Here is a 23,593-nt window from a genome sequence, read left to right as displayed (position 1 = left end):
ATCATTACTATGTTCAGTTGAGTAAACGAGCGTAGACATCGTCGCGGCGTTTGAGATTATTTTTGTACCCGTAATTGACTGGAGTAGATAATTGAAAATATTTACCCGTTAAAAGAGTGGGTACCTATGACGCCTGGCTTCCAATGGTAAACCCCATAAGGCCGGCTGGGGCGATTTCGCCATTAGGAACACAGAAATCAACTCGCTCGTAACCCTTTTTTTTAGGGATTCAACGTCGTTCAGGAGACTTTATATTAAGTTGTTGAAACATTTGTTCGATATAGAAGAATTAATAAATGAAAAAAAATTAACTGGCAATTTTCCAGAAAAAAAAACACGACTCTGTCGTCTCCACCATATTTAATTGATTGGCATTAAATAGTTCTTTACGTAGGTTGAAGCTGATACAGATAGCTCCATAAGCTTTCTTCTCCAATAATTATTAATTTGTTAATTGGATAAATATATTTACACCGATGGAAATGTTTCTTCGGGAAAAAAATGGAATTTTGATTGGCAAAAAAATCGCTAGGCCTCATTGTTGCAAGCAGAATGTGTCTCTATTTTTACTGTTTACATATCTAGGAGAGGCTTATATTTTTACGATAGCACTAACATATTTAGTGATCATGTCGCATTAATCTTCTTTTTGTTATAATAAATAGTTACTGTTTCGATATTAATATTTCGGCCATTATTATATTATTAAGGACAACCAACTTAAAGAGTGACTTAATAGTACGACTTTTCCCTATCCATGAATACCTCCATTGGTAAGGTTTCCAATAATAACAACGGACAGAGATTAAATTGAAAGTCAATTTAAACCAATATTCGCCCTTTTTTAGGGAGGGAAATACTTCGCGCATCTATTAGGGAGGTAAAATACTTTGCGCATAATTTAGCCGCTCCCTCAGCTCTTAGCGCTGAATCGGGTGCTCCCGGGCCGTAGTTTTGGTCAGCTAATAGGTCCTGCACCTCGTCTTGCCCTACATCTTTATCGCAACTTTACCAGCCAGGGACGAGGACGTAGGTTACCTTGAGTAAAACTTGCAGGCCGTAAGTGATTCTCACGTACTTCCAAAATAGTGTAAATAGGGCCAATTTGTAGCACTATCATATAAATGTTGATGCCACAATTTGCTTGAAGAAAGTACGCACTAGAAAAATAGTTGATAAATACCTCAAGATAAGCCTTTCCTATATTTAAAAATAAGCGCCGTGGTGCGTGCACGATTAAGGATTACCATTACATAGGCTATTCCTAGGATTGTACTTAGTAGATCAGCTAGTCTCACATTCTGTCCCTTTCCAACAAAATTACTGCATTAAAAAAACACTGATTGTAGAATACTGAAGCCTAAAGTTTAAAAGTAAAATTCTTCACTTAATTTATATCTTTTTCTATCTCTAAGAAAAGTTTCCGTCACTGCTCATTTACGAAACGAAAAAGGGTAAAATTGTTCTGAAAAACTTTACTGGAGAAATTAACTTGGTAGGAAATGGCGACGAGTTGATGACAAATAGGCAGCATACTACATAGACGGACAGCATAATCGCTGCAAAATATCATTCATAATTTTCTTTTTAATCAGATAAAATTGATCTATTTAAGAAATTACGTATATGGAACCTTAGGTTATTACGATAGTTCTCATTCCAAAGGTTAATAATGTTGAGCAGTTACGGACCTGTAAAGGAAACCATGTAGCACTAGGAATTACATTCACCAGTGATTATGATAGGAGTTCCTTCAAGAAAACGCAATTGATTCGTCCTACCGCGCTAACTACGCATGATTCCCGTCGCACGGTCATTTAAATTAGAAATTGTTGCAAAAAATGCTCAAATTCAACAGCTGGTACCCTCTTAACATATATTTCAAAAATAAAAAAACTTTAAAATAAAATACGGCCGTGCGGAGGATAAAAATTTTCGGCCACGGGATGGACTTAAACGCGGGCCCCTCCTATCACCAGCCCGAATTTTTATCCACTGAGCTATTTCTAGCTCGAGGTCATTAAGAGGTAATTTTAATTATTTGATGTTATTGTAACACTGAGCTCCTTCATGTGCTTCTGCTACGGCTTCTCACTTGAACGAATTAGATCAAAATAATCACTTCCTCGGTATATTAGTCTTTTATTCGTTTATATAATTATAACTTGAGCACGGAGGCTTTCGCATATTCTATGTTTCGGCTGGTTAGTATATACAATAGGAATATAATGATGTTGTCGCCTGCGACTTCGGTATGGTATCGTCTTTTTAAGTTATTATTATTTGCTATTATGTTTCAAACTCGGTATTTGTATTTCTAATGAAGCAAGCGTATACATTCATTACAAACAGAAATTCTGTTAGGATTTGCTCACGTCCTTCTTACTCGACTTGACAGGTTTTATGAAATGAGTTGCAGTTCCACTGACTTCAATCTTGCCTTAAACATAAAACGTATCGCCAACAAACACATTTCCTAATACCATGTAACCTACTTAATGTAAGTAAAGAAGATAATTAATGATGCTAAGTAAGTATCCTACATTATCCCGAATTCATCAGTGTATATGTAAATGATTGCATCTAAATAAGATAACTTAATCATCAACAACATAGCAGCGTAGAGTTACGCATTCACACTAATTCAGCAGTGGAACATATTATCAAACAATACCTGTTGAAATCCGACAATCATTAAAAATGGGACTTTTAGCTTGAATTAAGTTTTCCTCGTCATAATTTAAATTAGTGGAAAGGAATACATCTTTACCGATTGACGGACGTCGGAGAACTCTGTTATTACTTACGCAACGATTAATGCCGATCAGCTTAACTAATTCATATTTTACGTGTTTGCTCAGATATTTTTACGATAAAACACTGGGAATTTCAAAGCTGCCTCGTATCATATGTCGTAGATATTGTATTAAAACATCAACCCGAGTCGATAGATGTAAACAAAAGTCTGCCATGTTCACAGTGAACGACTCGTGATTACCAGCTCTCTGAAAAAGAGCTGAGATCACTCAAAAAGAGCCAAGCTACCAACTTTTTAAAATCTCTCCGAGGAATTACCTTCGATCTTTCCTACTGCATTAAACGCTACAATGTGTTTGGGGGAATATCATGAACATTAATTTCACTTAAATGGAAGCGGTCAAATCCCGAGACTGAAAAGGATGACAAAATACCTCACCCACCCAATGACCCGTTCTCCATGCATTGAACCATGAAGACTGGTATTGGATTGTTGCATACACCCGAAAACCATACAATTTCCGGGCACAATCTTTGTGGAGCAAAAGTGGCGCAGCTCGATTTGTTGCAAGACTTTTGCAAATGATAGTACATGAGCCCAGATAATGCACACTTACTTGGTAATTGAGTGCAGACAGCTGATCTTCAAGTCTCTGAAGCTCCTTTCTCAGACCCTCGACTTTGGCCATGTCCTTCTTGTATCCATCGGCAGTGGAGGACAATTCCTTCGATTTGCGCTTCAGTTCATCCTCCGAGTACTTGAGCTGCATGGCACATTTCTTTGCCTCCGTTTGAGCAGTTGAAATTGAATTTCTCACAGCTATGGAGAAAGCAAAAGCCTTAATTACAAGACGGAAACCATGCCCAATAATAATCAAGTGACCACAAGTAGAGGAAAATTTACTGTGGAATAAATAAGAGCCATATAAGTTAAGAATTGTTACAATACTTCAGAATTCAAAATGTAGAACACAAAAATCAATTCCCCTTCTTCTAACAATCGTTACAGAGTACTTTTGAAGACAAAGAGTTGATAAAATAAAAATTTCATTTAAAAATAATTATTTTCTTTATCAAAGCATTTCTTTACAATGAACACACGGTAAAACAGAAACTAGTAAACTTTACTTCAGTCAAACAAACTTCAAAATATGATGTCAAATTTAAATTTAAACAACACAGAAGTTAATAACGCCTGGAGAGTTAAAATGGAAGCATTCAAAATTCTTTTAAGCACCTTATCTAATCATACATTTATTCCAAAAAGTGAAAACTCTTCAAACAATATTGACAGCCTGAAAATATGACCATCATATAAATCATATAAAACAGGGAGGAAATTAAGATTTTCAGACAAAAAATGCAAGACAACAGATAGCAACAAGAGTACTCGCTAATCTTCACTTGTTCCATGCAGTGGTCTAAGGGTAGGCTAAAAGACACTCATGGCCAAGCCCCATGCAGGTAAACACCAAGTCGCAAATACTCCCTGTAGATGATGGCCCAGACAATCTAAACATCAGCTTTGAGCACACAGAGTTCCCACTCAAATGAAGTTATAAAATTCACGGTTTTTTCCCGGTTTTCATGGTCTAAATTGCGTCAAATTCACGGTTTATTGATAAGCCATTTTAGGAAGAAATATTGATCACATAAAAATCACTGGCCGCACATTAACTAAAAATATAGCAAAGGCGATAAAAGCCGGGAAAGCGAAACGCAGCAATGAAAGTGCTCTTATGACGTCGCCTATAGTTAGCAAAATTTAGGGACGGCAAAAGGTTGTGAGTGGGAAAATGGAGGGTGAGAGGAATGTGAAGAGGTGTCTGATTTCTCGCCAGGGTTAATGATCACTTTGGTTACAGGTCTTCCAATCACAGCCTTAAGGTCTGTGTGTCCTCATGACACACGGACCAATATTTGCGCTTCGAATTTACGTGTGCAGATAAATAAATGCGTGGACAGTGTCTGCAAGTGACTGACCTTGAAATAATGATCGACGTATCAATTTTTCTTTTGCTCTTTCAATCGTAGTTCTACATTCAAGTTTGAGAGATTTTAAAGGTTTTACCACGAATTTCACGGCTATTTCCAGGTTTTTTCACGGTAGACGAAATTCACGGCTTATTCACGGTTTTCACGGCTGAGTGGGAACCATGACCTTTCCAATATAAACTGGCATTCACGTTATCCTGCCTTTGGATATCTCAATTGACTCAATTTGCAGCTCAACCTGATTCTCCTTCTCAAACAGTCAGTTTCCTATCGCCTTCCGCCACAGGCCAATCAATCAGGAGAATAGCAGGGTGTCATTAAATAGACGTAATAGCTCACCTATGACCTGTTCTGCGAGCGTTGCCTCCTCCCCATCATCGTTAGCCATCAGACCAGTGCTGACTGCCTGAAACCGTCTTTGTGCAGCAGCAAGGGCATCTCTGTCAGCTTGAACTGCATCTTTGAGGCCAGCAAACGATGCTTCCAACTTCTCCAATTCCTTCGTTTTCCCAGCTAATGCAGCTTCATCCTAAATATAACACACAGCATGCCCATTGATTGATTCATTCAGTACCTAATCACACCCTAATTATAAATGCTGCTATGTACTATCAAATAAATTGTGCTTTTCCAATTTATTTAAACAATTTCATGCATACTTTTAGGTGTTTCAGGTTGAAAAATGATACAGCAAATCAAAATTTAAAGTTAACTACGACTATTGCTCAGAAAATTTCTATTTATTCTTAGGCCCAGCGCACACGGAGTGACTACTTTGTAACCACAGTTGGGAATCAGTTGCGCCTGCAACCTGTTTGCAACTGAAACAAAACTTCTGACCGCACACGGGTGTAATGACAAAGGGCTGGTTGTAAATCAGTTTCGACTCTTGTGCAATCAGTGAAGTGTTTATTTAGTGTGGTAAGTGTTGCTTTTTAGCTCTTGTCTTGGCCGTCAGCGCTTACTATCACCGAGTCAAGCGAAGAAGACGCTATGAACTATTATCAATGCCAAAGACGTTAGACAGTTTGTATTTGTTCAGGACGTCATGCTTCTCTACTGCTTCAACGAGCTTCATATTGAGTTCTTGACCATTCATTTTGAGATCGACACTATACAGCCGTCAAAATACCACCAAAACACCACGTGGTCTCGTGAAACTGCAACGTCACGTCTGCAACGCAACTCCAACCGCAGGCCCACGGTTGCATGTGACTGGTTTCAGACTGTTTTGAGATCGTCAAAAACCAGTTGCGTCATGTGCGCCTCCCCACTTCAATACATTGTCGAGGTCACAAAACAGTTGCACGCGCAACTGGTTTGCAACGGTAGTTGTAAAACAGTCACACCGTGTGCACTGGGCCTTAGCCGGCGAATACAAGACTGTGCTACTTCAACTCCTTTCGTCAATATTCACCAGTTGACAGCATTAAATATTATTCCTAGACCTAATATCACCCTATTGAATCACCATCGCCAATACATACTAGAAATACGATTCCAAAAGATTCTCTATTTTGGATGAGCTTGGAAGTCAACATCTGCGAACAGGAGGCTTTTATATGTCTCATTTAGCCTTCATTTCTCCAGGGCGACAGAAAACATCAAGTTGGCAAAATTAAATAAAACTTTCTGTTAAATTCCATAGTTTAGAATACAGGATTAACCATAATTTTCTTTATCTTTACTATGCTAGTCTTTAATAATGAAATGATTTATCCACAACATAGCCACCTATACCTCACTTTCACAGAATAAAATTGAAAAAAAATGCATAATTGAAACCACTGAGAAATGTGTAAAAATTGAATTATTAATACTGACAACCATCCACAATGGCATTCAGAGAGAGAGAATATTTTAAAGTTATTTGATACTGTATGTTATTCTTTTAAAACAAATTGCACATCACTATTGAATTTAGCTCATGTATTTAGCCGTTTTCTGGCCTCCTTTGCGAAGAACACATTAAATCAATGAAATTTCTTAGTTGCTACACATGCAGCAATACTACAGAAACATTATTACATATCCGCAAAGAATCCGATAACATAGCTTACTCATAATGATTGGTAGTAGAAATTTTGCAGAAAATCATGCAAAAAATTTTTTCAAAGTAAAGTTATCTCAGGAGTGTAGCAGGTATATTCTTGACTATCAGTGTTTTTTGATTAGGTTTGGTCTTACATTCATTAGCAATGACTATCAAGAGCAGACTGTAAAGCTCTTCTATCATGATCTCAGAGATGCCTATGATTATGTACTTCCACTGCATTTGTTCACAAGTATTACGAACACACAGTCAACATGCCATTACATCATGATAACCTAAAAAACCAATTGAACACTCAGCAAAACAGACTGCTCATATTGCTTGAAAAATAGTGACAAAATGACATCTGTCCATTCCTACAAATGTGATCTCACCTCTTTGACACTGGCCAAAAGCTGCTTCCGTCTTTGCTTCTCTGTCTGAGCAGTATCTCTCAATGAACGCAAGCTGGCTTGCTTCTTAGCCTCGTTTTTCTCAGTGGCCTTCAACAACGTTTCCAAGTCTTTCAATCCACCACCTCTTTCCTATTGATAAAAGAAATGCATGCACAATAATGAGTCCAAGAACGCTTCGCCCAATAAAATTCTAATGGCCAACTTTTACATTATTGCACGATGGCACGGCTACAGAAGGTATAGAACCTAGAGTACTTCTTCAACCCTATTGGGGCACATATTAGGAGAGTTGTTTCAAGAATCTCAAATTCATTTCCATAAAAAAATTTCATTTCCTCCGACTTCTTCACACTATCCTTTTGACCATTACACACAACTTAAGAAGAGCAAGAGTCAACAAAAACACCACTTCTACTATGAATACATTTATATTCCAGTAACAGCATACATATTTCTTTACACTGATCAAATGGAAGAGCAATAACTAGAGAATTAAATTTTGGTCAAATAGGAGTCACTATGAAATGAAGGCCCTGAGGCAACTGACGGTCTAAGGGCTTTTGATTTGCACGACACATCACATTTTCCCAGATGCATGAAATTCTTAACTTTTACCCCATTTCCCTGACTAATTTCAAACCTCCAACTACATATTCCCTGAATTCCCTTAAACATAACAGCCCTAATAAGGATAAAATGGACTGGAAAAAAACCGTGGCCACTGGCCTCTTCTTTCATAAATATTCTCATGCTTAAAAAATGGTAACGAAATAACAATATATTTCTGGTGCAATTATGGCTATTATTGATTCCCAATTCATGAAGTGTTCGTCCAAGAATAAATATAAATATAGATAGATACATATACTAATTTAAACAATGTAACATCTTGACTCATCACTCAAAGCATAATTCTGCCTGAAATATTTTGCCTGTTTCTCTCTTAAGTTACATTTTACATTAAAATTTTTCATACTACAAGCACTGCAACCAAATAAGGTTTGATATTAGAATTCTTAAACAACTTATAACATTGGTAGGTCCAATCTTGTAAGTTACTTCTCATTTTTCAAGCAACAATAAGTCTAATTTCTTCCTTAAAATTCCAAATGCTATAATGAGTGATCCAATAATAATTCTGTCCTGAATATTCAACAAACTTAAATTTAACACCAACCTTCAGTTGGTTGAACATTAAATGTACACCGTTGTAAAATCCTACAATCCACATTAAATCAATGAGTAAATAAAGATTCTAATAATCCTAGTTTCACACTGCAGCAAAACTTATTTGTGAGGGAATTTAAGAAAATAAAACAACTAGAAACAGCAAATGCCATTATACAGTGAAACCATGGTTGTGGATAAAATGGCCACTCTTCTGATGAATTGCATTCTTTCTCCACTGGTAAAATATGCAATGGAGACACTCACCTGAAGCGAAGGCCAATACCATTCATTTCTTTCAAGGGTCATTTCCTTAACAGCACATACCTCATCTGCTTTTGCTTGCAAAAGTTTAATTTGCTCATCGATCATTTTGCACTCTTCTTCGCCTGAATTGATATTATTCTTCATGTTTTCCATATCTTCACCAGCCTTTACCAAGTCCTTTTCAGCATTTGAAGATGATTCCTGAAATACCCACAGATGAATGACCCTTTTGTATGGTCAGCCAGAAGCCAATCACAAATTAAATTTCCTCCCATGAGGAATTTCAAACAAAAACCTTACAGATACAAGATCTTTCTTTCATAAACACCAAATGCAAGAATATCTCATCCCATTAACCAGCCCTTACAGAGAAAATTAACTCCAATAATATCATCATATCTGTATCACAGATATTACCTCTAGTGAAACAAACTTCCAAGCAATGTACAATCGGGTGAGATGCTCAAGTTCTCTTTGAACTTTCTGAAATTCCAAATAATGACCCCGCTCCTCCTTCAGTTTCTCCAGCTTTGGACATATTTCTTCCTCGATGAGCTGGAAAGAAATTAAAATATCATTCAAATTCATCTTACACCATTCAACAGTTTCAAGACTGTAAGACCAATTACCTGTCGAGCTCGAACTAATGCTACGTTCCCATCATATTAACCAAAATAAATTTTAAAACAGCAATACAAACCGTTTTGATTTCCTGAAGCTTGGCTTCTTTCTTCTGAATTGTCCTTTGAGCATGCTCTCTCTTAGTTTTATACATCATGGTCCCCGTGGCTTCTTCTATCATGGACAAAATCTGAAATTGACATTAAATTATATACACATCGCCTGCCAACATCGTCGACCAACGTCTGCCTTGAAAACACCGCATCAAACGAAGTTCACTTACCTCTTCGGGTTTCATATTAAGAACTTTGGTGATACGTCCTTGCATTATAAGAAAATGTGGGTTGTTTACATTCAACTGGACGGAACGAAAGAGATCTTGTACTCTTTGATAAGTAACAGTTATTCCGTTAATCATATACTTATTACGTCCCTCGAGGACCACCTGTGAGAAACAATGAAGGCCATGAATGTAATTTAGCAAAACAAAGAAATATTCCAACTGTCATCAAGGGCAGATATCCAAAGACAAATCCAACCTGTCGAGTGATCGTAATTTCGTCATATTGCGCGTATCCGCACGGTGCTTGAGACTTGTCTTGGTTGTTGAACTTCAACGTTACACTGGCTTTTGTGACGCCCGCTTGCCCTCCTTTGTATACCAAATCTTGCAATAGCCCAGCTCTCAACTATTAACATAAACAAAGTCATTATATTCAAACACAAGGAAAACGCAACCAAACTCGATGAACAACAGATCAACTAATGTTTACGTCATGACCAAATAGGTCCATAATAACATTATACTCTATCGCCGACACGTACACTCTTATTACAACGTACGTATAATGAACGCTAATACTTTAAAATTACAGTAATACTTACGTGGCTTAAATTCGTGATACCAAGTGCAAAACATATTCCGTCCAAAATATTCGATTTCCCTGTACCGTTCAGCCCGGTAATGGCATTGAATAGAGGATCGAAGCCATTTATCTCAGTTCTCTGCCCGTAGGATTTGAATCCCTCCAAAGTAACGGATACGATGTACATTCTAATACATTGGCATTGCCTATAGTAAACAAATATTAATTAGAAGTCACTCGAAACTGGCGTAACGAGCAGCCTCATGTTTTCGCGGCACTGGCCATAGCTTTGGCGGATTTGGCGCTTCTTCACCAAATGACCCAAGCACCCAAGCGTGTAGGATGTAAATGAACGACTCAATATAAGCTGAAACAGTTAAAGAAGTTAAGGCGTATGAAAGTGTCATCACTTCAGCTATTAATGATTTAGGTTAAATCATTTATAATATTACATTTATTAATTTTCATTCTTGAAAAATTCGCGATAATCGTCTTTTATTCAAAATAAATCGGTCTCGAGATGAACCGTTCACTGCTCAAGGTACCGGTCATATCGTTAACGTCTGCGCCTGCGCATCTCGCAATTGAGTGTGCTTTGTTTAATGAGCGAAGTTTGAAGTCGCGTACGGGAGTAGCAAAAATATCATTTTTTTCCTAAGGTTTAAATCAAATATCTGAGGCTGAAGAAGCATCGCGTGTCATTTTTCACTGCATTTGTACTAGTATTTCACAATGACGCGACACAACTGTGAATGAAGACGAGGTCGTAAAAAATTCAACGCAATCGAAGCATATGGATATGAATACAAACTAATATTGCTAGTATTAGGCGAAAAGCGCGGAAATAGTCTACTGCGTTGGTTAAATCTGGAAATTAATACAGAGAAAAAATGCAATCGGTTTGGTCTTCTATTTACTCACCTAGCATGCAAGTGCGTTGATTCAGACTGGAGAAAGATGCATTAGTAGAATGGTGATATGTTCTCTGATGAGGCACAGGCTGCAGAGATTGGTGAGGGTGGGCAATATACGGATGGATATATGGATGCTTTTAGGGTGGGTGGAGAGCAATGACGTCTTGGCATCATTAGCAGTGTCGAAATGCACTTTCCTTAACTTTTTTTTAGAATTGTGTGTGTTTTATGTTATTATCTACGGTCGATTACAATTTTATAAATTTTGGTTATGAATGTATACATTAGAAATTTTGAGGCACCAAAATTGATAAAAGTGTTATTTGACTATGTGTTTTGTTAACCGTTGCCGGGAAAGCGTTCCGGCACAGTGACACCACCGGTGGACACGGTGGTGAATAAATGCAAAGGAGTTTGAGTTAACTTGGAGAGAAACAGCAAAAGAGGGTGTTGGAAAAATTTCGTTGATTTTATATAGGTACCTTACTTTTAAGTAATTGCTTGCCAAGATTTACAACCAGGTCACCATAAAATAAGAAGGGTGTGCCCCTATTTCCATGGCTGGAATAATCTCCATCTCTGCTACCTTTTTCTAGATCCACACTTGAATACTATTTCCACCATACACCCATATCCCCTTCAATGGTGTACTCAGGATCAAAACTGCAGGGGAGGGGGGACAAGCCATAGTCCTTCAAGTTGTAACATTTTAACGTAGGTAAAGTGAATGGAACCAACATTTTAAGAAAATTGTTACGTGCTTTGGTTTTAAAAATTATGTCTTGCTTGAAAAAAATTCTTTTAGTTGTGTCTCTTACACTGTTATCATTTTTAGTGGGTTTAATTTGCTCAAAACTCTCGTTTCAATCCAGTCGCAATTTCCCTTAAAGACCTATTTGATTTTTGCTTCTACAGGGAGGTGTGGGGGGGCAGCTGCCCCCCCCCTGCGGGATACACCCATGATCCTCTTCTACATGTAAATTAAGCTATCCTGTACAATCAATCTATAGTCATGCAATATTTCCATCTGGCCTTGTTTAGTTGGATCCTCTCTCACACCCAGAGGTGCCGACTTACAAAAAATATTGGGGGGGCCCAAACCTGGGATCTAATCCTGGGAAATTTTATAAGTAGTGATTTTTAAGTTTTTTAAGCATTTTAGAAGATTCATATGATCAAAATTAGAACCATGATAGCACGAATCTCGACATCTGGACACTCCGAGGAAAATGGACAAGCCTTTCACATTTATTTACGCAGCCATAACGAATTTTTGAGAGGGCTCGGGCCCCCTCAAGCCCCATGGAGTCGGCGCCACTGCTCATACCCTATCACATGCCAATTGTTAAGGTTAACCTCACTTCTTCTGTGCCTTCAAATTACCCACCCTCAGCAATACCTTTACATTCCATACTGCAATCATATTTTTTTCTATTGTAGATCATGACTTACTCCTTCTACCCCTACGTATCCGTTTCCATGCAAAGTGTCATTTGATGATGACCACAGAAATATATTTTCCTTTGCTTCACCATTTACATGATACGCCTACCTTAATTGGAGATGGGCTGATAAAACACTCTGCCATTATTGGTCACTTGGATAATCAGGGAGGTGTGCAGAAGTTCCTGGTTACAGATAAAGAGTTCCGACAAGCACATTGCAAGCAGTACCCATGGTATTCAACCATAATTCCCCACCTCACACTCTCAGCTTCTCCGATTCCACAGGCCATGGCAACTCAAGGATTGCAAAATTAAAAGCATAGTGCAGTATCACTGCACTGACAGTTCCTAGATAAATATCCAAGCATTTTGCATTTTGAAACTTAATGTGTACTCTTGAATTTTCCAGATAAAATGAAAATTTTGCACTGGCAGTAGCACATTTCATATCAACATGCGGGTTGTTAGTGTGAGCCTCACAAAGAATTCCAGGGATTTTTTTATAGGCATGATAAAGGTTTTACTGGTTTTACTCAGACGTTCACAAAAATTCTTATATTATTGCGACTAAACTTAGGAAGGTCTTACATTCTCTAGTGTTGCCATCCTTGATAGACTTAAAAAGGGTTTTTCTGACATCTAAAACCATGAATTTCAGTATCAGAAGTTCCATGTGAATCAAAGAACCTGGATAGCATAGTGGCCTGCAGAGTAGCCTGGAAATTCAATGATGAAGGGGAATTTATTCCTAAGACAATTAATGCGAATTTCACTACCGTTCACATAGCAGGAATGAAATGTAATACATACGCACAAGAAGAGAGGTTGAATGTGCGTGTGTTTTTTGCCACAGTAGTAAAGCATGTGCATGCGTACATTTACTTCCTATGGCTAAAAAGTTTTTTTAAAAAAATCCAAAGTTAAAAGAACATAAAATGAGCAAACAATGGGAAACAAATATTTATATTTTATTTGTAAATTAGCAATTTTACATATGGATTACATATATGGTATAAATTAATCAATTTTTAAGAATATATTTTCAGTGAAAAATGAAAACCTTGAAATGTCATACAAATAATTACTAAGTGCATCCTTATTATGTGTACCAGCATAATATGAAATAGTTACAAGGAGCTCACGGGGAAGAACATACTATGCATCAAATCGCAACATGAGATAAATTTTCTCTATTTAACCTAAGATATCTATACACATTAGAGTAATGACTTCTATGTACAACAAATTATGATGCATTACCAAGTTCTGAGGTCTGAATTTACAAAAGTCATGATGACAAAAATATTGCTTTGACTGTCCTTTTTCATTATTGACCATTTTGAAATGATGATAATTCCCTAATTAAAGAAAAAAAACTTGTTTTGGTAAAATCAAGAAATGTTCATGAGGCACTGTTCAATTCAGCAGGCTAAAAGGCACCACGAATACGTAACAAACTTTCATTTTTTATAATTTTTATCATAAATTACAACTTTACATTAAAGAAATCAATAAAAGAATAACATCATCTCTTTAATTTAGTTAACATTTATTCATACATATTCATTCATCCATCATGTAATTCTTCCATTAGGAGAGAGCTTCCATTCTATGACTGACATTAAAGCAATTCTTGCGATTCTCCCAATGGAAATGAGTATTCTTTTTCACGTTTCCTTGATTCAATACTGATACATATTCAGAGCAAAAATAAATTCTCATTGAACATGAACACTCAATTTTGAAAAACGAAAATTTCGCCAAAGTTGACAATGAAAAAATAAACATGAGAGTAGGTTGCCGAATATGTTAAAAATAATTATATATATTCATTATTGGTTCTTTCAACCCTCTTCATACCACCACTCGAAGAAGCCAATTGAGATTTTATTCTGAAAAGTGAGTAGCATTTAAAGTTATCAGTCTCGTTTCCAGCGTTAATTGCTATTATCAGATCAAATAATTTTCCAAACGTCCTTGCGTGTCATGTAGAATGTGGCACCGGTAACCAACTGATTCAATGGTCAACGTGATATGTGATCTACTCCAATACATTATATTAAAAAATTTCTTTTGCGATTGCAGAGCACATGGTCAGATCGCTTAAAATGCTACTCAACATAAGAATATTATTATGTAATTAATAATCTAATGATTGCTTTGTTTGTCAATTATAAACCTACAATTTTTGAAGTACAAGTCAGGGGTATAAAAACTTCACTTCAGCATCGTTATCACTCAAAAACACAAGCGAAGAAAAAATAAGAATTTATCATTGGCTTTACAGCAGATAGCAACAAAAACCTGTATTGAAAAGTTTCAATCTACTCCTCAATCAAAATTGTACAACTCACAAATTTAGCATACAAAAATGTCTTCACTTCGTAAACATTCAAGGCAGAGAACTGAAAAGCCATTCAGTCATTTACCACTTAATCAGGATTATGCATGTTGTGTGCCCATATTTACTTTTGTCTGTACATGTCTTTGATAATGCAGAGAACAGCCATCACGTTATAGTGGGGGCAGGGCCCACAGTGTTGCCATCTTGTCTGCACTCGAACTCAAGAAGGAGAACTCAGTGGGATGCCACCTTCCTGATATGACTTTGTCTTGATGCTGTGCCACAACCACACTGGGCAGAGGGAGAGTCAGGTCACCTGAGGACACCAAAGAAACACGTAATGCACATGTTCATCAAAGGCAAATTTTCACATGCATGGTACTACATATAATACATATGTACATTAATAATTCATTAAATACAAAAATACAATACATACAATGAAACAAAGTAGTGCATTTTACCAAATAATATTAAATTACATGATATACCACGTATGCATATTTCATAACTGACAGCTTTTCCATCTCCATTCCGTATTATACTGAATCTACGGAAAATAACACTATGTTTCTTTTCATACTTTTCAGAAATAATTCATATCTACAGTCTTTAAACTGAAATTAACTGCTTTTTTTTGCTTATGGACATGTCATCAGTATGAAAGACAGCTCAACGAGAATTATTTAAAATTCATGCACTATAAAACCTGCTAATAATTTTCATAGTCTGTGTCATACAAAAGGGTTGAGCTACAAAAGTAACTTTTGCTAACATGGAGTCTTTGGGAGTTTGAACCCAGTGAGAAATGGGTGGTGGAATCCACGTGGAACCCACGTGGAGAATTAACGTGGATACCACGTGTTTTTGGTCGTGGAATCAACGTGGAACCCACGTGGAAATTTGGTGGAAAAATTAAAACAGCAGTTGGTGCTGTCCTAAAACCATTAAAACCTCAACCACTCTATATCTAAACCTTCTATATATGTGTCTACGAATTTTCATGTGCTCTCATGGCTACCTTTCCACGAATTATATAAAAATAGAATGTGCGATACATTTTCACATAACTAGCGTGGTTTCAGGATGATAAATGACGCAATGTCACCAGAGAGTTAAGTTCCACAAATTAGAAATTCTGTTTAACATTTTATGACAATCACCACAAATCCACTTGAAATCAACGTGGATTCCACGTGGGTCCAACCACTCAATATCCACCACTCAACGTGGATTCCACATGGGTTCCACGTGGTTTCCACCACCCATTTCTCACTGGGAACCACAATTATCATCATAACCAAAATATGAAGTACATATGTAATTTCTGCCCAGCAAATTATGTACCAGCACAAAGTCTTCCCAGGATTTCATCATAACTACTTTCAATTGCAGTATTCCACTTCCATGTCAATTTATCATTCTTCTCATGAAAATGCAACCAGTAGGAACATATCTTAATACTTCTCATGCATTTGACGCATAATGTGAATAAACAGGAAATAAATAAAATGAAACATTAGCTATGCCCCCAGTCTGCTCTGTCTAAAGGTGCAGTACAGCCCCTAGGACCTGGTTTTTCAGCGAAAATGTTGATTAAATAATTTTGAATTTTGGTAAAATAATACATACTATACAATTCTTAAAGAACAATAAAGCACTATCAGATGCATAAACATTTCTTCACTAAACAGGATTTATTCAAAATCTAGGATTTGTGAAGCAAGTGAGGGAAGGAACTCCCATGAAAACTCAAAGGAGAGGTACTACTTAGTACTCGTCAGGCTGCACCTAAAATTCACCGCTAGCATATGTGATGTGGAACACAAAAATTTAACCCACGAATGAATACATAAGGAAATAGGTGCCCCTTATCTGAAACTGCTGTGAGAAAACAGAGGGCAACACAAGATATTGCACAGATTAGGGTAGGAGCTGCCTCTGGAATATTTTCAGGAGTGCACCCTGTATTGCCACTTAGCTTAATCAGTCAGCATTTCTGACACCATGTTATGGTTGCAGTTTTATCGCTTTTAAAATGACCAATGACTTCCAAATCAGGCAGGGCTTTATTCACCACATAGTCTCAACATAACTGATGAGTGACATGTGAACAACAAGTGCCCTAGGTACATAGTTACGCAGGCAGATAACAGCCTTCATTTGCTCCATCACATGTGGGAAATCTGAGGACTGCCTGTGTTACAGAATCTATGCTATGCTTAGTAGTGACACAATTGAAGTAAGGCAGGAAGCATTATAGAATGGAAGTGGGGAAAGACTTTACAAACGAATTTTCTGTTTTCCTGAAACTCTGGCATGAAACATTCCATTTCTTTTATAAACCATTAGAGCCATGAAGCTAATTTTCCACTACTACCTAAATATGTATGTATAAGTTTTTCCGTAAATCAACCTTAAATTGTTAGTAACACAAAATCCAGCAGAGAATGTAATAGAACTAAAACATTTCGCACATGGCTTACCTTGTAGGTCAGTGAGAACAAGCTTGTTGTCATATCCTCCAGTAAGCAAATAGTATGCTGATGGAGAAAACCTTATAGATCTGACATCAGATGAATGGGGCCTGAAGCACTGAACAGATCTCCCACCCCTTATGTCGTAGAGAGCGCATGAAGAATCTTCATGTCCTGTAACCAGAAGACGACCAGAGGGATCTACGCAGGCAGAGGCTACTGAGGAACCCTAGAAACCAAAAAGAAGGAAAAGTGTCAGCTTTAGAATACATTCAGAAGCTCATGAACTCTCAAAGTGCGGAGGGGCCAGTGATTAAGTAACCCATATCTAAAAATTAAGTCAATTTATTGTAAATAAATTTTAGCATTTGTTAGATTCACATATTTACTACAACTTTTGTAAGCTTCGGTGGCATATCTTCTGAATAAATATAGCTGTCATCAATTTTGAAAAATATGTATAAGCATAACAAAATTGGGGCATAGTATATCATTAGCCATGTTAGAGTTGTAATCCTCAAGCTCATTAGTTTTACTGATCTGGAAATGTCTAAAACAACAGGTGCATGTAATTTGTATCAACTGATAATTATACAGACAGAAAAGAGTTTTATCTGCTGGATATCCTCTTAGACAAACGGTCAATTTAGGGTGAATTATAGCAACATTTTCCAGTCTACGCATCCACAGGCAACTGGGAGTGAGGAGACAGGATAACTCAGCATTTACCATCAAGCGAGGAGGATTGCCGATCAAAAACACTCACACAGCCAGTATAAATATCAGAAGATACGTAGAAAGCACTTTCTAACTTTGCAGAGAACTATTATCGCACATAACAATATCACTTGTGTATTACTACACAACCAAGAACAATGCTGTAAAAAAAAAAAAAAAAGACCTTCAGCCTATCGGACGACACCTGAGCCTTATTGTTGAGCTCGCTAAACGGTCAAGTTGTTCAGTGTGAAATTGGACTTTCATTGAGTAACATGCCTTGAAAATAAGAGACAAGTCATCTTCCGAAACGTCGGCCTTTACAACTGAGTTAACCTGGTTGAAAACACAAGAAGAATTCCTAAAAAAATATACTGCACCTCACACCAGTACTTTTACACTCTCAGTTAACAACAGTGATAACAGCTCTTTTTCTGTAAAAGATATGCAATTAAGCTGAAACTTGCATGATATATAAAAAGCACAGATATATGGTTAACCCTTTCCTGACGGCGCCTACAATGGGAAAACGTTTTCCGTGCTATGAGTAGCATGATCATATTTTAAACCTCTCTATATGGAGCTCTTTTATGGGGTGGAATTACCGTGGTATTTTCGTCCCGTAGATTAGGGACCCAGCTCAACGGGGTGTCCGTCCCTTACCCCAGCCACTGGACTACACCCTCTAACCCAATCATAGCATGAATCCATGGTCAACTCATGGCATTACCAGTGTATTTTTCAACCAAACATTGTACTTGATTTTCAATAATTTACTCTTCTAAAAGAATAACTAGCATTTTTACAAACACTGTGGAATTTCAAACAGGTTTCTAGTGTTATTAACAACAAAATTAGTAAATGCAAGGTAATAAGGCTAAAAGTCTGGAAGTCCATTATTTTTAATGCTAAAATTTTGTATAAAAATTGCTCACGAATGGAAGAAAACGGAGAATTCATTTCAAAAAGTGAAAATTGAAGTACGCAACAAAATATATCATTATAATAACTATAGACAATATAACCACTTTGCAACGGATGTGTGGGAGGGTCAGGCTTAATTGCCGAGAAGTGGCCCTAAGATCTTTGAACAAGTAAATTACTATAGACTCATAATTAGTATGTATTTCTTTTCCTAATTTAGTTAATTTCTCAACCAAACATGAGTGCACATAATGTCTGCATCTGCAGTAGATGGGAGGCTCACTTTTGGGATGAGACGCTGAGATTGCTTACCCTCGACCCTGATGATGTAGTGGGAGTGATGACGTTGACACAACCCCTCGTCCTCAGGTCCCAGAAGCGCACGCTCTTGTCATTCGAACCACTCACAAACATGGCACCTCCCCAATTGTACAAAGTTAAAACAGGACCTGAAAAAGTAAATGAATTTTCATCAAAAGCTAACATAAAATAAATGAATGAAATTAATGAAAAACACCATTACCTGAAAAAAGTTTACATTAGTTTACAGAAAGATGGATAACAAGAGATTAACATTAGTGACACAAACCAAAGACCAAACTCACAGATAATTGCATAGAGTACTTCCACATAAAGTATCATGGGAAAAAAATAACCTCGAACGGAAATCAAAGCACAGGCCTTTGGCTTCACAGATCACTACACTATCCAGGTACCTGAATAGCCATAGCCGTTGTAATCAGACACTAGCAGACTAAGGGGTACCCTATTGAAAATTTCTTATAAGTCTTACAGAAATTCTTATAAGAATTCTGTAAGACTTGTAGGATTCTATAAGTCTTACAGAATTCTTATAGGATTCTATAAGTCTTACATATTTCTTATAGGATTCTATAAGTCTTATAGAAATTCTTATAGGATTCTATAAGTCTTACATATTTCTTATAGGAGTCTATAAGTCTTATAGAAATTCTTATAGGATTCTATAAGTCTTACAAAAATTCTTATAAGAAATCTGTATTTCTTATAGAATTCTACAATAATGCTGCGCGGGTCGCATACCTTTTATGTTTTCATCCAGCAGGCGTGTCACCATAACTTATGTTGGCAATTGATAATTATTTAAGGAATTCTACATATGATAATTTTTGGAAATTATGTATAACTCTTTTTTAAGTAATGTTCTGCTAATTTCCTGGTTTTTTTCAGCATGGTATTTGACATAAATGGTTCCAAGAAGCGGAGGCTTCTTTAATGCTACTTGTTAGGTATAGCTGAGGGCACATGAAAAATTGTAGACTTATAAGATCTGTCTCTTTCGAGTCTACAGATTACTTGACCGATGGAAGTTCGATATGGGCCATGAATAACCACGATGTATACTACGATTGCATACGTTGCAGGATACTGTTCACATGGTTCCCTAGCAACCTAACAACCAAAACTTGTATGGTTGTTAGGTTGCTAGGGATTGCTTTTATATGTTAATCATTCACTATGTCTTTGTGATAGCAGTTTAATAAAATAAGTCGTGTGCTTCTAACCAAAATAAGGCATTGACCTCATTCGGTAAGTATTAAAAAACTGGCATTCCTAGTATTATGTTACCTTAAACAGATAGTTTCGTTGAATTTAAAACTTTTCATCATTAATTTAGATAGAAATGTATATTTTTCAGATTGTGGTATATCTAACATAAGAGGAAGTTTTAATGAAAACCGTGTTTTAATGGACAAAGAGAGTGATTTAGTCGTCTCTGAAGAGAATGAGAATGAATTTGTATGAGTATGCCAACATCTGCACAGTTATTATTTTATGGAAAATACATCAACTATTATTCTCAATCAGTGTTTCTGTGATTCCTATTAATTTCCCTAAATCTTGCACTTATTGTTAGCCATATTCTACGTATCCTTTTCTCCAAAATGGCATCAAATTCCATTTTGCTTTGCTTATTTCTTTCATTATCTATCCAAATCTGCATGTAGAGGTCTCATTCTCTCTGGTATCTTAAATAAACATTGCTCATATGCATTTTATTTATCAAATTTTACTCTTCTTTCCCATATAATTTCTTGAAGTACCTATCTCCAGTCGAGCTTGAATTTTATTTCATTTGCTTCTTCAATTTTCCAGGTTAAATCGTATTCCATATTGCAATTCCTGTATCTTTCAATGCGTAGTGATTGCCAAAGTCGTATTCAATTATCAGTCTATCATTCTAGGCTTTTGTCGGTTTCATTGATTTTAGTTTCTTTTAGCATGTGGGGACGTTAACCCTACACAGAACCCATGCCCTGAAAGACCTCTATGGTATCTCGCCTTGTCTGGCCAGTCAGGTGAATTTTACAGAGCTTGAGTGTCCATGCTTGATTTACACTAATCATAGACATCTATATTTGGTTCATGGGAAATAGTTAGGTTTGCTGTATACCAGATATGTATAGGCGTCTACATTTAGATTGAATTAGGTATAATGCTAACTTTGTACTCTCAGTAGGGGTGTAAAACTTATGTAGCTTTTTATAGAAGTTTGCGCAAGTGTTTTAAGCATGTTGATAATATATTTATAATAAATATTTCCATCAGAAAATTTCTTATAAACAACATTTTGTAACTGATAGTTATAAGAAATTTTCTTTTAAGAAAAATACTTATAAGAAATTTTCTTATAAGAAATATGCCCACTTTCTGATAAGAAATTTTCTTAAAGAAAAATTGTGTAAGAAATATGTCCAATTTCTGATAAGAAATTTTCTTATAAGAATTTTCCAATAGGGTACATGCAGATTTGGATAGATAATGAAAGAAATAAACAAAGCAAAATGGAATTTGATGCCATTTTGGAGAAAAGGATATGTAGAATATGGCTAACAATAATTGCAAGATTTAGGGAAATTAATAGGAATCACAGAAACACTGATTGAGAATAATAGTTGATGTATTTTCCATAAAATTATAACTGTGCAGATGTTGGCATACTCATTCAAATTCATTCTCATTCTCTTCAGAGACGACTAAATCACTCACTTTGTCCATTAAAACACTGTTTTCATTAAAACTTCCTCTTATGTTAGATATGCCACAATCTGAAAAATATACATGTCTATCTAAATTAATGATGAAAAGTTTAAAATTCAACGAAACTATCTGTTTAAGGTAACATAATTTTAGGAATGCCAGTTTTTTAATACTTACCAAATGAGGTCAATGCCTTATTATGGTTAGAAGCACACGACTTATTTTATTAAACTGCTATCACAAAGACATAGTGAATGATTAACATATAAAAGCAATCCCTAGCAACCTAGCAACCAAACAAGTTTTGGTTGTTAGGTTGCTATAGAATCCTATAAGTCTTACAGAATTCTTATAAGAATTTCTGTAAGACTTATAAGAAATTTTCAATAGGGTGGTGACCTAGAGGGCCACCACCTCATTGAACTTGGGTGTGATGACCCATTTCAACGTTTTTATAACTTAATGTCTCCTCAAGATTATTTTAGAATAATCAATAAAAATGAGTTTCAAAGTTGAGAAAAAATGGCAAATGTTGAGCGAAATTTGTTATTTGATTACTGCATCAGTCTCTTGATTGTCAATTCAGTCTCTGCTTCAACCAATCATAAATATAAGAATATATAAAAAATGGCAACTAAATTATATTTAAAATAGCATTCATGCAATGAAAGAAGTGTGCAGAAGAAATGACAATGACAGAAACGTCTAAAGCACATCAGCACAACGTTATGATGGTGACAGTAGGTAGAAAATGCAGTAAATAAGCTAAACATACCCGAATGTCCACTCAACGCTTGGAAAGGAGTTCCCGTCGCACAGTCTGTCACATATATCTTACAGTCTCCAGCACCTCCACTAATCAAAAGTGACGACTTGTTGCTGGTATCCTCGAGGAAGCAGAGGTCTCGTACAGTTCCATCGTGCATCATCAATTCCACTTCTTGTCCTGAAATTTAAACGAAAATAACTCTGATTAGCGGAGCAATACGTGCATACTTTGCACATGAATATTATTTCTGAAGAACAATCAATCTGAGAGAAAATCCGTGAAAAATATTTATGACTTTCTGGCACTAAGCCAACACAAAGAATGGCTGAGCAGAAAAGAGCTAACTTCAACAATTCTTAAGGCATTATTAACTATAAATTAAATTGACAGAGCAACTAGGTAAAAGGAGAATTTCTGGGAAAAAGTAAATCATCTATCATTCAGTAGAATAACCAACACTCATGAGAAGTACATACGTACACAAAAATACTACAGCACAACTGGAAGAAAGGGTTGAAAAATCTGGCAGGAAAATTTTAAAAAATATTTACAAGATGTAAGCTTGAAATTTAATTGCAAGGAGAGAATATTCATCAGTGAAAACGGATCTGTAATTCTCATTTAAGAGATTTCATAAGTCACTCACCCCAGGGGTGCAGCTAGGGATTAAGGCTAGGGGGGTTTAGGTGCAACTAATACCCAGGTGTGTGTGGTATGGAATACCCACAAGGATAAGCGGCAGGTGCGAAATAAATAAATTGCGGAATTTAAGATAAATGGTTCAAAATGGTGAGTTTTACGGCTTTCTGAGGGATATTTTATTCATCCTTACACTATTATATTAGTAATATCAATCCAATT

General features: G+C 36.3%; 2 protein-coding genes across 6 annotated transcripts in view; both read right to left on the bottom strand.

Annotated features, from left to right (window-relative positions):
- Window positions 1-10,440, bottom strand: part of LOC124159567 (structural maintenance of chromosomes protein 2) — an 80,222-nt gene extending 69,782 nt beyond the window's left edge. The window contains exons 1-9 of the mRNA XM_046535465.1: window positions 10,141-10,440; window positions 9,795-9,944; window positions 9,539-9,700; window positions 9,335-9,445; window positions 9,052-9,189; window positions 8,695-8,835; window positions 7,180-7,329; window positions 5,092-5,281; window positions 3,375-3,577 (exon numbers count right to left, since the gene is read on the bottom strand). Of these exons, the coding sequence (XP_046391421.1) occupies window positions 3,375-3,577; window positions 5,092-5,281; window positions 7,180-7,329; window positions 8,695-8,835; window positions 9,052-9,189; window positions 9,335-9,445; window positions 9,539-9,700; window positions 9,795-9,944; window positions 10,141-10,308 (1,413 nt within the window). The 5' untranslated portion in view covers window positions 10,309-10,440. The remainder of the gene's footprint in view (window positions 1-3,374; window positions 3,578-5,091; window positions 5,282-7,179; window positions 7,330-8,694; window positions 8,836-9,051; window positions 9,190-9,334; window positions 9,446-9,538; window positions 9,701-9,794; window positions 9,945-10,140) is intronic.
- A 2,987-nt stretch (window positions 10,441-13,427) lies between these two features.
- Window positions 13,428-23,593, bottom strand: part of LOC124159564 (WD repeat-containing protein 47) — a 569,600-nt gene continuing 559,434 nt past the window's right edge. For all 5 annotated transcript variants that reach the window (XM_046535460.1, XM_046535459.1, XM_046535462.1 and 2 more), the window contains 4 exons: window positions 22,739-22,909; window positions 19,255-19,391; window positions 17,311-17,530; window positions 13,428-15,140 (listed from right to left, as the gene is read on the bottom strand). In XM_046535460.1, the coding sequence (XP_046391416.1) occupies window positions 14,995-15,140; window positions 17,311-17,530; window positions 19,255-19,391; window positions 22,739-22,909 (674 nt within the window). In that variant the 3' untranslated portion in view covers window positions 13,428-14,994. The remainder of the gene's footprint in view (window positions 15,141-17,310; window positions 17,531-19,254; window positions 19,392-22,738; window positions 22,910-23,593) is intronic.

The sequence above is a fragment of the Ischnura elegans genome, chromosome 5, assembly GCF_921293095.1.
Source record: "Ischnura elegans chromosome 5, ioIscEleg1.1, whole genome shotgun sequence".
NCBI lineage: Eukaryota > Metazoa > Arthropoda > Insecta > Odonata > Coenagrionidae > Ischnura > Ischnura elegans.
This window is presented reverse-complemented; position numbering and strand designations above follow the sequence as displayed.